Consider the following 13,795-nt stretch of genomic DNA (forward strand, 5'->3'; position numbering starts at 1 on the left):
TTGTTAGGTAGTCCAAGGAATTGACTTATTGATCGTGCTTTACGTTATCTTTTTGCACAACTGTTTTGTGACATTGAATATCAGTAACAAGGATTAATGAGAATAAGATACCCACATGCCTTCAAACTTACTGTAGTTAAGATAAGATAATACTAATAATTTACTGAAAATTTTTGACAACCGTTATTTATCATGCAGTCAGCTATCTTGACCAAAATTGAATTAATGCTATAATTATTATATCCTGTTTTCTACTTTTCGCTAAAGATTTAAACAAAGATTACAAAGCAGAAAATTGTGAGGAAACATTTATTATTAATTACATTATGTTATGATGTTGCACGTATATATTAATATTTGCAATGAAAGTGGGAGATACATTAGACGTTTAGGCTTCAAAGCTTGACTTTGCTAAAATAGATAGTATTTACTGCCATTGGGTACCGCATCCTTTCTTATAAGATCCATACATATCTGCTGTAATAGTATCTTCTTTAAGTAGCGTAAAGTATTTTAAGGTAGACGATGATAGAAGGTATAAAGGATTTTATTGAGATACAAGTTACAGGCTAACAATGATATGGTTGTTATAGATAACGTATTCGAGATAGCAGGAACGTAGGAACTGACTAACGAGTTAACGTACAAGGGTATTTATAGGTTTTAGATGGGATTGAGATAATGTCTTTATATGTATAGCATGTCGTCTATATGTGGTCATGATGTCGTACATTATGAATGTAATACAATACAGTACTTAAACGGTATATGATAAGTATTCGTATATTAGGATATTACTATACTAGGCATCTTCTATATAAGATCATAGTGTTACATCTGCCAAATCCCATTTTTATCGTAGATCAGTTGTCCGCTATAAAAAGCTGCGATATATTCTACCAGATTGTCATAATCCCGATTCCATTTGTCAGTCGTTTAGACAAACAAACAGTGTGTACTGGAAATTAAAAGGATTCCTGAAATTTTAATAATATTTATGATCTAATAAAATAGTGCATTGTGGTAATAAATCCAATCCACCATTTTAAACGAGCAGCGCAGGGGTATTTATACTACTGTTAGATGACTGTGACTATGGGTTCATTTCGATAGGTCAGTATAAGATTCTTACAGTACTTTTTACCTCAAGATTTCTTCATGTAAAACGAATAGCTCTAAGGTAGTAATTTCTGCAGAGTACTGATTATTAAAATAGTATTCGTTATATCGCTATGGGTATCCAATGGGCCTTTAAATTTTGATTTGATGTAATTCTCTGATGAAAATTGAATAAACATAGAATCTTTATAGAGTTTTCTACACAGCCATTATGACTGTTACATTTTCTTATAACGGTTGTTATCGACAGAGCAAGCTTTGCTTGCATATGCAAGTGATCCTTAGACACATTATAATGATTGGTATAGAATTGACCACTGTACTAAGGACATTGTACCGCACTGTAGATATCTTACAGTACCTGCTAATCTTAACTTGGTATGTTCATCACCGTATCTTAGTTATCATAATGTGCATTGGACCATTAACTAATCTTAATATAGCATTTCATAGCATAGCATTTCATCCGTGAATGAATTATTGAAAAGTAGTATTCTACAAGCATAGCTGTGAATATAGTAGTGCCTGGCTATTACTGGGATATATATAATGTCAAATGGTAATACTATCTGTTAATTATTAACAAATGGGTACATTATCGTAAACCGTCAGCAAAGCGACGTGACTTTGTACTAGTTTAATTTAAAATATTCTGTATAGTATAAAATAGCGGGTAGTAAATAAACGTAAAGAACTTGCGATATCAATTAATTAAATTACTTTAATAATGATCAGAAACTGTGATGGAGGGTTCGATATTTCGAAGGATTTAGGTTTAGTTGCCATTTACAATTAGTACACCAAAAGTTGTATAAAAGTTATACTTTATTTTAAGTAGTAAAGTACAGTGAGGTAGCTACAGTAGATCAGCGTGCAAGCTGTCGTGAGTAACGTGTGAAGATTAACCAGGAAACTAACGATTTCTGAGGTGGAAATCGGTGGCATTTATAGTTTTAAAGATAGAGCTCATGCCGAGAATAGGATTGTAGAATTAGATACAACATATACCATAACAGGCTACAACATAGCTGATGATTGTAGTAAACAGCGAGTACTGTAGTAACTAAATACAGTAGCCTATACATGAATGTGAAGTAAGCAGACTGTAGATATGTCTAAATATAAGAGCAGTACAACACGACTATATTTAAGAGTAGAGTATACTGTAAGTATATTCTACAGTATATTCTAAATATACTATAGAAACTATATAAACTAGACTCGTCTTTGCGATTTTTAAGCGTTTAATTTTCTTGTAGATGATTATCAAATGAGTTTAACTTGTTTGGTTATAAATAAATTTGAACAACCTTGACTTTTATAATGGTCTTGATATAAGCGTTAATACGAATGACACATATACAGTTTTGCAGTTATACAATTATAGACGGTAAAAGTATTAATAGAATTGTTTACGCTCTGACAGTTATAATTAACTTAATTATTAGCTTTAAATGCCATAGCTATACCATAAGTTTTTATATAATAAATATAGTTTTACATGAGTATTTTCTGGTATGTCTGTTGCCAATCAGTAAAGCCGCTAATACAAAACTGATATCTTCGTCGAATCTTTAATGATATATGTACATAATAAATTTGTTAAACTGTGGATATGTAATTGTTAGCAAGCATTGCTACATGTTAATAATTTGAAAGACTTCTATCATACCTTTAAGTATTAGTCGGTACTACTCACAGAAGTAGATACGGTTGGTGTTTAATATTAATTAATGGCGTTATCTTTTATTTTAATGTGTATTAGATTTAGCTCAAGACAATTACACACTTACACTAATATATTTCATAGTTCACTTATTACTTTTTCACAACGATAGAAATTAATATCTGCATAATAACAGTTCAAACCAGTGCCATCTATGAATGCATTTATACCTGCAGGAAAAAGCTAACAATTGTAGAACTAGCTATTATGAAATAAGTAAAAAATACGAAATATTCTCATTTTTTTCTCTGTTCACTTAGAAGTTGGCCTATATCTGCTTAATCTACAGTCATAAGTTATCCAGTAAAAATGTTTAGAATAAAAGGATAAAATATATCAACTCCACAAACACCCAGGAAATAGTGAGAGTATTATGTACTATATATTTCTGATTAGATGTCACTTCAATTGTAGAAACAACCTGTGTCTAACTTAGCGTTACCGATAGTTTAATGAATTTTACAATCAGCTTAAAATAATAAATTGGAGTAATTCTTTGGCTTCTTCCAACATATGGTAGTGTCGCGTTTTGATGATAGAGGAAGCTGCGCATCAAGAATAAGTGAACATCGACGATTACCACTTGATCGTTTCCACTGAATTGGTCTGGACACTGTGGATCGCAATATACATGTGCGATTTACTACACCACCTACGGTAATTAATGTAGATAAACGAATAGTGTGGGTTCCTAATTAGACACTGTCACAAAACAGCTTTGCAACAAGATAACGCAATATACGATCAATAAGTCAATTCCTTGAACCACGTATCAAGGAACGATATCTGCACTATCACAAACACTTTTGCTCTACTAGCAGACTACACAAAGACTTAAACGCCTCGTATTTTACGTTAAACACTAAGTTGGACAATTCCTCTTTATTTCACGATATACTGCATTTATATACTATTCCTCAATAGTTCATGAGTCATAGTTAATACAATTAACATTAGAATCATTTACTGAATTAGATATTAATTTTAGCTACTGCTCCCTTAATGCAGACAACAGTATTTACGAACATAGACATATAATGACTAATACAGAATAGTCAGATTATGATATGTCCTATCACGGAACATTTCCATGATAATTTACAGTCTACCATAAGTAAATTACAATCACAATGATTCGAACTGTAAGCAGATGATTTGCATTCCCTATTATAACTATTAATTTCAGTATGTGTATAAGTGTCACTGTCATAAAAAGTCAGTGCTATATTAAAATACAGTATATCCAAATTAGAAGTTAACTAAATAAGGATAGTCTAATAGAATTATCCTAACATTGATATTTCTACTGTAATACAGTATATAACACTGTAACAGACACCGATTGCCTAAAGGATAGCAAATTATGTGATAGGCAATACTTAATAGGAATATCTTTAACTTATAGATCATTTGCATCCGAGAACGAATATGGATCGATATGCCATTGACGAAAAAAATTAACTAGAAGTCGTAGGTATTATCAATTACTATTAAGTACCTGAATCTTAATCTATTTATGAGGAATTATAGCTATATTTATCGATGTATTGGATAAATTACTGATTCTATACTTAATCTGATACGTTAATAAAAAGGTTTTATACATTTTCATCCGAAAGTAAGAAGACATTTAACCATATAAAAAAACCTTAGTTTTGAAATAAATTATATCATTTTCTTATTTACAATAATTAGTGAGCTAATGGCTCATAAATTATCTAAATTCGTCTCATAATTCCAATATATAATTTTGCTCATGATAGAGCAGTAATAAAAGTAAGAACACTTCGGAATGCTTAGCTCGATGTATTATTTATAATCTATTATATAGTATTATTTTGATAAATTCGCTAAGAATATTATATTCGATTAACCTACACAATTATTTTATTTCATAACAATAACCTATATCATAACTGCTGTAACAATACTTTCATTAATTTCATTATGATATTATAAGCTAAATTGTCAAACATTCTTTCTAGCAAAGATAAATTCATTATTGAGATTATTCATGTTTTATTCAATAATAAACTACCTTTCAATTAATGCCCATATTGTCTACTGCATACGGAATGCATGTTATCGAATTTACAGCTTAGATAACACTAACCCATTATATCATAACATATCTATTATTGAACTTAAAAAGTGGTGATAATATCGCAGTCCTATAATATTCTTTAATACCCGAGATAAAGATGTCATTAACTAACCATATGTTTTCAAATGTAAATACTCTAACCTATTGGCTACTTTTAAATTACATCATTCACTATCTTAGGTAAGCAGTACGGTAATAATATTGCACTGGATATCAAGCCGAAAATTTCATCATCTGTGTTTTAGTCACAATAATACATACAACTCATAATTCTCTACATCTGATCTCACGTTTGCGATTAAGTTAGAAAATAATATTCGATAACTTTAACTCCTTCTTCGACATTAAATTGGTTACTATTATAATAGAGAAAATCGGTTATGCTAATGGCTGAGTCCAACTCAAAATTTAGTTCCTTTCTAATATTAATAATAGTGCTAGCTATCCAGTTTGTCTCTATCAACAGCCAAAGCAATATAACGGTCACTTCTAATCCTCATCGTAGAAGGCAGAATCAAATCAGGAAAGTGAATCGCCCAAACTCCAACAACATCACAATTAATGTTCATTTGGTCAATCCACCGGCTACACAAGGACCAACTCGACCTAACAACCCATGTACAAGTAATATTGCTCGAAGTTCTTGCGATCAATGTATTCATCGTAGTAGCCAATGTTATTGGTGCAATTATGATAATACATGTCGTAATTTGCCATCAGGCCAAAGCCAACCATTTCGGGGGGATTGTGGTAATGATGCCTGGCATACTGATCAATGCATCATCACAGGAAATGTCTTACCTATCGTCATACCTGTAACAGCTGGTGTTATAGCGATAGCTGGAACCTCTTTACTTTGTTGTATGTGTTGTAGATATCGATCCAAGCGCCACGTTGATCGTCAACTGAGAGAAATTCGTCAAAAACAAGAATCAGAACGAAAAAAGAAGAAAGATAAAGATAAAACAGTCGAACGTGCATTTAAACTGGAAGTAGTCAGACAGAAATACACAAGTAAAAATAGCAGCAATACTACAGCGTATTCATGGGAAAATACATCTAACAATCATTCAAAGCTTTTTTCCTTTAATCCATTTAAGTACAGACGTTTAGATGATGCAAATAGTAATACTATCACTGCCGTTTAAATTAATAGGTAATACTATATCGCGACGTAGATAATTATTTCAAAAATTTCAATTACGTACAAGATATGAGAGCATTCAATGCCTCAACCATTCAACTGTAGCTTGATCCAGATTTAAATAAAGCTCAGCACCTAGATGTAGAATAAAGAGTTTATTTCTAAAAGATTTACAGAAGCAACCACCTCATTTCTTTTTCTAAACTTTTTAAGCAGCGATCTTATTTTAATTTTTACGTTTAAATGCAGTTATAGTCATTCTCCTATTTGTGCCTAAAAGCAATTAATTACTTTGCATACTTGATTATATTTCATGAATTAATTCTGGATATTACTGGTACTTTAATTAAAAGGCAGTAAAAGGACTAAAAATCTAATTGTTAATGTTATATCGTCTGGTAAACCATTGCATCACGCAATATTGGGTAGTAATGCTATGCGATACAGTTTATAAACATTCATATCAGTTATATACAGTGATTACTTCACAAATTGCTCCTTTTAAAATATAATATGTCACGATAAAACTAATTGCAACAAAGTTAGCGAAAGAGCTAATTTTTTTGTCGAGTTACATTCGCATATTGTAAATATGAGGTGGCTAGCTAAGTGTGTAAACACCTGTAAGTAATTTCGCATTTCCGTTTATAATATAAGATTTCGTTACTCTATAGAAATCGCCAAGAAATTAATAGTACTTTGAATATAATGTGCCAATCTGCATTTTTCAATAACTAAGCCATTTCTCTTCCTTTTATATAATTTGATCTAGAAGTTGCTATATTACCATGCTGCAATGCTTTCTAGTGATTGTCTACTAAGGCTGTTATGACCGCTACACGATAGCTTGCTGGGTATTTTAATTAATATGAATTATATATCACTATTTCATTATCAAATTGTAAAGCCTTTTTGCGTGCTATATAGTACAGCATAATTTCAATATTTTAATCTTGCGTAAACTTACGAGGAGGAAGAGACAATATAAATTGAGAGCACTACTCAAATTGACGAACTCATACAAAAATGGTCCTTTTTTGCCTGGCTTAGACCAATTTTATAGTAGGGTACAGTATTAATACTCGAAATAGAAATTCTGTCAGAAAATAAAAGGAGTCTACTCTCGCTGAGGTAGTGTTCAAATTCGTAATAAGAGTTGATATTATTAAACTGAATTTCTTATCGAGTCAAGTATACTCTGGATTTCTTTCTATGATTCTTGATTTTATTCCTGTGTATAATCTTCGTATACTGCGAAGATTGTATGAATTTCTGTTGAAATGAACGATTTATCGTTAAGCGCTGTAAGAATTGAAAATTTTCGATACGACTAATACATTTACACTGTTATTAATAAAAATTGCAATGAAAATTAGTCAAGACCCTTGTTATCTCGATATTTAAGGAATACAGCATTAGCATTAATCACCATGATACTTACAAAGTAGTTTATTAGTGGTATTTGGAGTTTTTTTAGCAAAATCTATTTGAAATTATATTTTCAGGGCTACTGTTAGCAATTAAAATTACGCTTACAAGCTATTACATTATGCTATCTTTATTAATAGTGTAGAGTTTCTAAACATTATTTGCCATGTATGAGAATCAGAACACGTCATATTGTCAAATTCACAAATTTCAATATTTAAGTACTACATTATAAAAAGTTTGAACTGAATTAGCTACAATATACTGTAAATGTTTTGTAATAAAAGTATCAAATAATAATAAGTGCATTAAACATGCAATTTCAACTAGCAAAATATATTATTACAGTAAATATAGATCGCCTTTAGAAATGCAACTGTAAAAACAACTCGTGAAATAATTCCATGAAGACGTACACCTCATGAAAAGTAACAGGCATGACATCATTTTAGATAGGTATCTATTTTTAGTTGTTGGAAAGTTCATAATGACATAAGGTTAGATGTATTATGTGTTATTTGATGAACACTATAGTAAGTAATTGCTCTTAATTGAATCAGTTCTAAGTGATAATTGATTCAAGCTAAAGAAAGACGGTAGCAAGCAACATTGAAATATCTTAAATTAATCAGACATATCGTAGTTATTGGACCTGCAACATTTTAAGTACATTTGCATTCCATATCGTTGTCTGTCACAGCTCAGTAGTTGGAATAAGAAAAGCACAAGCTAACTTGAGACGCAAAGTCAAGTTTTGAACTAAAGTTGTTAACAAAAATTATCTTTATTTTAAGAGAAACTATAGTGATATAGAAAATGTCTATAGGTAAATATGTTGATATTGCTATCTCTTTCTCTTAATTTAGTGTTCATCAACCTAGTAAATATGTAAATAGATTTTCTTACATTATGCAACTTATTTTAAGACTCTTACCGGCCAATTACATCAAGAATTAAATACAATTTATCATGTCTATTGCAAGCTCGAAATAGAACTATTGTCACCTACAATAGCAATTGTATTACTTTGAATTCAACTAGTAAAGCGTACTGTATGAATACAAAATCTACCCAATTCACTTTGAACGGAACTCTAGGCAGAAAAGCAAACGTGAAATTATGGCATGCATTTTTCGTAATTAGATAGGGCGCACTGATTGTTGTTAGACGGCTTTTCATTATAGGATTTTGGTTTATTAAAGAAACAATACAATACGTTGAAATAAATAACCGATCGCTGTAAGTGTATTTATTTAAGTTCTTCCTTTCTTATTGCTTTGTGTTCTTTATGTTCTTTGCATTAAATATAATTTAATCATAAAGAGAAGCTAGAGAAGATAATGTAATACTAAATAACATCTATTCTTTTAATTTTACAAGAAAGATAATAAAAATAGTCACATGATGAATCGCATTCCAATCAGAATGATGAAACACATGCAATCTAATTGCATTAAGTCACTATGTCTTATATTGCTCCTAATTGCCTGAATCCTATCATTTACGAATCATCAAACTAGCGTGGAAGACCTACGGAACTGAACTTCATATGGCGGGACTTCGTGATATTATTCTGATTTTGGGAATATTTCTTCCCGCAATTTTAGCTAGCAATGAAGTCCATAATATTTTGGAAATCCTGAGAGTAAGAAGAATAAATATACTTGATCAATTTTATTTTTAAAATCTAATATTTTTCAGGTAGAATAATCATTTACTTATAGATTACTACGATCTATCTGCTTAGTTTCAGTAGATATATTCAACACGTATTCCAATTTATTAAATCCAAACACTTGTCAAATTTTAGTGTTTAATTGTTTGGTGATCAAGTAATTAGCCACATAATTCGCTGGTTATCTGTATTTGCTCCTAAACATAACATAATGAGTTCATGTTCATTAACCATCGTACCTCCTTTTCTAATTATGAAACTGATTGTGTTATCTCCTACCTAATCGATGGATTAAGGTATCAATTTAGTACATGTTCGCTGATTTATATCAACTAAATTACAGTTAAACATGCGGTTAAATTAGAATGTAATAATCTTATTAGTTCAAATCAGTAGGAAGTGAATCTATTCGTACACAAAGCTAGCATGCCATTTGATAAAACTTACATTTTAAAGTTTGGAATTAAGACAGAATCTAGCTACAAAAATAGCATGTATTTTAATTGTTCCTTTTTAGACAAGTTCGTTTCATAAAACTAAGCTCTGATGGAGTAGTGATCCATGCAATTGAACTCAGTTCATCATAAATTATTATACATAATCCTGACAAAAAATCTATCAAGTCTCACTGTTAGTTACCAACCTTTAATGCCGCATATACCTGTGTAATAGCTCAGGAAATATGCCCTAAGCCTGGAACATACTATTAATATCGCACCTTATAAATCCATTATGAGAGCTAAGGAAATACTGATGTGAGAAAATTTCTGATAGCTGTCTTAACAACTATCGGATTTTCATACCGACATCGAAGATTTAACACTAATTTCGGAAACACTATACTAAAATTACTAATCAAAAGTAACAATATTAAAAAGTTACCTTAATGTTAACAAGTTCATTTCTTGATTATTAATATCTAGACTCATATTTATTTAATTATCTGTTGCACAAATAATAATTAGTGCTAACATAGATACAATCATAAATGTTTTGATCTAATTTAACATTTTGTGTTTGCTAGTCTGAAAATCGTGCGCATCGTCGTAGTAAAAGAGCCGCTATGGTGAATGCCTTTTCATTAGGTCCACTAAATTTCTGTGGTGATGTTCTGGCAAGTGCTAAGTCAATATGCGGTATAAATTATAAAACCCCAGGAATGATAGCGAAATTTTCTAACCTATTAGCCAATGATGTACAAACATTCACTAATACTGCACTTAACCTGGCACCAGCATCACAAATAAAGACTTCATGTAGGGCAGACATTAAAAATTTCTATTGCCGATTATTTTTTCCTTCCTGTAACGCGGCTTCTGAGTTGATATCCTACAATCTTCCAAACTGTACTACGTACGGATTATCTTGTCCTAAAAAAGTCTATGATCGAGCCCATGCTTTAAATCTTTGCAAAGTTGTTCCTAATGGTTCATTCAGAACTGATGTATGTGTTAAGCCGTCGACTGAAGGTACTACGATATGTCCTAAACCACCCTCTAAGCTCTTAGTTCCTCAATGGTTAAAACATGAAGATAGACTTAATGATCGTTCTGCTCAAGGCATTACCTCGGCACTTAAATTTTATAACGCCTCCACCAGTTGCACAAAAAGGATGCAACAATTTGTATGCGGATCTCAACTATTTTGCTCACCAGACAAAACACAACTATTGACCACTGCTACTCAAAGGACATGCATGAACGCATTGAAATGGTAAGTTCTATCGCTCTATGAAATAGTTAATGAGATCAATACACTTCTCGTACTTTAAATAGATTATTTTAAATAGAGCATTTCTTAAAATTTAACAGTACCGTTAAATAAATGCCATGTAGTCTCCATGCCAACAACTAGCGTGCTGCTAATATTCAATTATGGAATTAACATGAGCAACTTACTCTAATGATGATGGTTTACTTTCTTTTGAAAATTTCATTAGTTTGCCTGTGAAAGCCAAATTAGCATTGGACAAATTCTTCGATTGCAGTCTTCTTCCACATGAAAATACATCAACTCCAATCCGTGTTCCTAATGATGCTGCCTTAATATCAGGAACAAGTCAATTATGTTACAGGCTGTCAACTATCTGGGTCCTTGTAACATACCTCTTTCTCAGATTTCTGTAATACTGTACTATTTTTGTATCATCTGTTAGCTAACTCATAATGCTAATGATTATAATATAGTACGGTAGCAGACAGATAATATTCTTAAAACTATGCACATCAATGTAACTGTTTGTTACAGTGTTAAATACTGTATTACAGTAGAAATAACTATGTTAGGATAATTCTGTTAGACTATCCTTATTTAGTTAACTTCTAATTTGGATATACTGTATTTTAATATAGCACTGACTTTTTATGACAGTGACACTTATACACATACTGAAATTATAATAGTTATAATAGGGAATGCAAATCATCTGCTTACAGTTCGAATCATTGTGATTGTAATTTACTTATGATAGACTGTAAATTATCATGGAAATGTTCCGTGATAGGACATATCGTAATCTGACTATTCTGTATTAGTCATTATATGTCTATGTTCGTAAATACTGTTGTCTGCATTAAGGGAGCAGTAGCTAAAATTAATATCTAATTCAGTAAATGATTCTAATGTTAATTGTATTAACTATGACTCATGAACTATTGAGGAATAGTATATAAATGCAGTATATCGTGAAATAAAGGAGAATTGTCCAACTTAGTGTTTAACGTAAAATACGAGGCGTTTAAGTCTTTGTGTAATCTGCTAGTAGAGCAAAAGTGTTTGTGATAGTGCAGATATCGTTCCTTGATACGTGGTTCAAGGAATTGACTTATTGATCGTATATTGCGTTATCTTGTTGCAAAGCTGTTTTGTGACACTGTTGTTAGCAAATTTTCATAGACTTATAGTATAGACTTATAGTTGATAAATACGTATGAAATGATAGAATTCTTTACTATATTTGTTTGTGCTTATCCTTAAAATTATTTTACTAAGTGCGAAGCACTACCACTAGATTATTTCAGTAATCTGCAATTCAATAAAATATTTCAACTACGAGTATATAGCCCTCTACTATATGACAATTAGTTTTTTAAAGTATCTAATACAAATTATAGGTTTTTAGGCAATCACATTACGGTATAGCTAGATAACAAAATCAACAATCATTTACCCCAAGTGAGTCAAGTTTGCTATTTACCAAATATAATAACTAAAACACTCTGCTGCATCTTACCTCAAATTATTTGGAAATAGTGTAAAATTACTAATAAGGTTATCAGACTTTAGCCGGAATCTTATAATGTATTATCAACACACAGTTGGACAGGCGGAGTTGACTAAGTGTTAAAGCACAGTATAACTTTGTTAATTTTTATTTGAGGGCAGAAAACTTGCCTACACTCCATTATTTTTATAAGATATACAGTAATTCATAATTCGAGCCATTGTGATAAAGTGATCTTCAACAATAAATCAAGAACTACAGTTTGTTGTAAATTTCACGATATTACATAAGTTAGGTTCATCTCACCTCTACCAAGGACTATCTGACTATCTGAATTATTACAGCAAAATTCAGGGTTTATATATACAATTTGTTACAGAATTCTTTTTCAGCTACACAATCATACAGTAACTCGCCAATTAAGACGCAAAAACACTTGATACAATGTTATACCCTAGCGTACAACTTAAACTATTCTCGTACAATCTTGGATGGTAATCTAAGCTATATTGGGCGCTGCACTACAGCTGCACTGGTTTGAGAGGGCATCCAAAAAAATATGATAAGAGCTACGATATCTAGTAAACCTTATTGACGAGCACAAGTTAGCCTTGTTATTGAAGAGGATCTGCAATCATTTCTTTCGTGATAATAGGTACTTGTACAATCAAACATCTAAAGTACAAGCGCGATTTATTTAGGGACTGAATTACAACTTCATTATAATGTCGATGTCATGGTCCTTAACTTTTCTACCCATCATCTACTGTACATCTACGCTTTTTTACTGATGGCTAGTACCAAAACAAAACTTTACTCCGTCTTAAATTGCATATGATTACCGTTCAATCGATAATATCTGTTGATAGATTGTTGTATATGTATATAATATATAAATATATAAAGATTGACGTTCTCGTTCGAAAATCTAGAACGTGTTCAAGGCACTTTTTTACTCTCAAGTGCAGTATCTACAATATCTCTGTTGGCGCAGTGGTTAGAAGATACTTTAAAAATATCTAAGTTAAGGATACTAAGTATTACTGGAGTGAAAACCCTTCAATTATAATTATCCTATCGTCAGTTCAAGAATAAGCTCGATTTCATTTCAGCTTTTTATGATTGCAGCCTAGGCTGTATTACAGCATAATAATAGCCAAGGGATTTCGAAACATCAGCGCATGTTCATTAGTGGAGCATTTAATAATAATTCATTGCTCCCTCTCTCAAGTTCTTGGTAAACTCATATCGATATTAGGACGACAAAGATACCCTTAACTTCCAAATGTAATGTATACGAACATAACCATATGGAGAATCGGTCATTTTGTAGGCTATCTCAGCTCATCCCTACCAGAATACTACTGGATCATTTT

The 13,795-nt window shown here is 31.3% G+C and overlaps 2 protein-coding genes across 2 annotated transcripts; both read left to right on the plus strand.

Annotated features, from left to right (window-relative positions):
- Nucleotides 1-5,335: 5,335 nt before the first annotated feature.
- Nucleotides 5,336-6,097, plus strand: TRIADDRAFT_57629 (uncharacterized protein; the record flags this gene model as incomplete). Its single annotated transcript, XM_002113406.1, has 1 exon — nt 5,336-6,097. One exon carries the CDS (start codon nt 5,336-5,338, stop codon nt 6,095-6,097), a length of 762 nt encoding a protein of 253 aa, XP_002113442.1.
- A 4,162-nt stretch (nt 6,098-10,259) lies between these two features.
- Nucleotides 10,260-11,322, plus strand: TRIADDRAFT_57630 (uncharacterized protein; the record flags this gene model as incomplete). Its single annotated transcript, XM_002113407.1, has 2 exons — nt 10,260-10,909; nt 11,136-11,322. The coding sequence occupies 2 exons, from the start codon at nt 10,260-10,262 to the stop codon at nt 11,320-11,322; spliced, it is 837 nt and encodes a 278-aa protein (XP_002113443.1).
- Nucleotides 11,323-13,795: the final 2,473 nt, after the last annotated feature.

This window comes from Trichoplax adhaerens, genomic scaffold (assembly GCF_000150275.1).
Source record: "Trichoplax adhaerens TRIADscaffold_6 genomic scaffold, whole genome shotgun sequence".
NCBI lineage: Eukaryota > Metazoa > Placozoa > Uniplacotomia > Trichoplacea > Trichoplacidae > Trichoplax > Trichoplax adhaerens.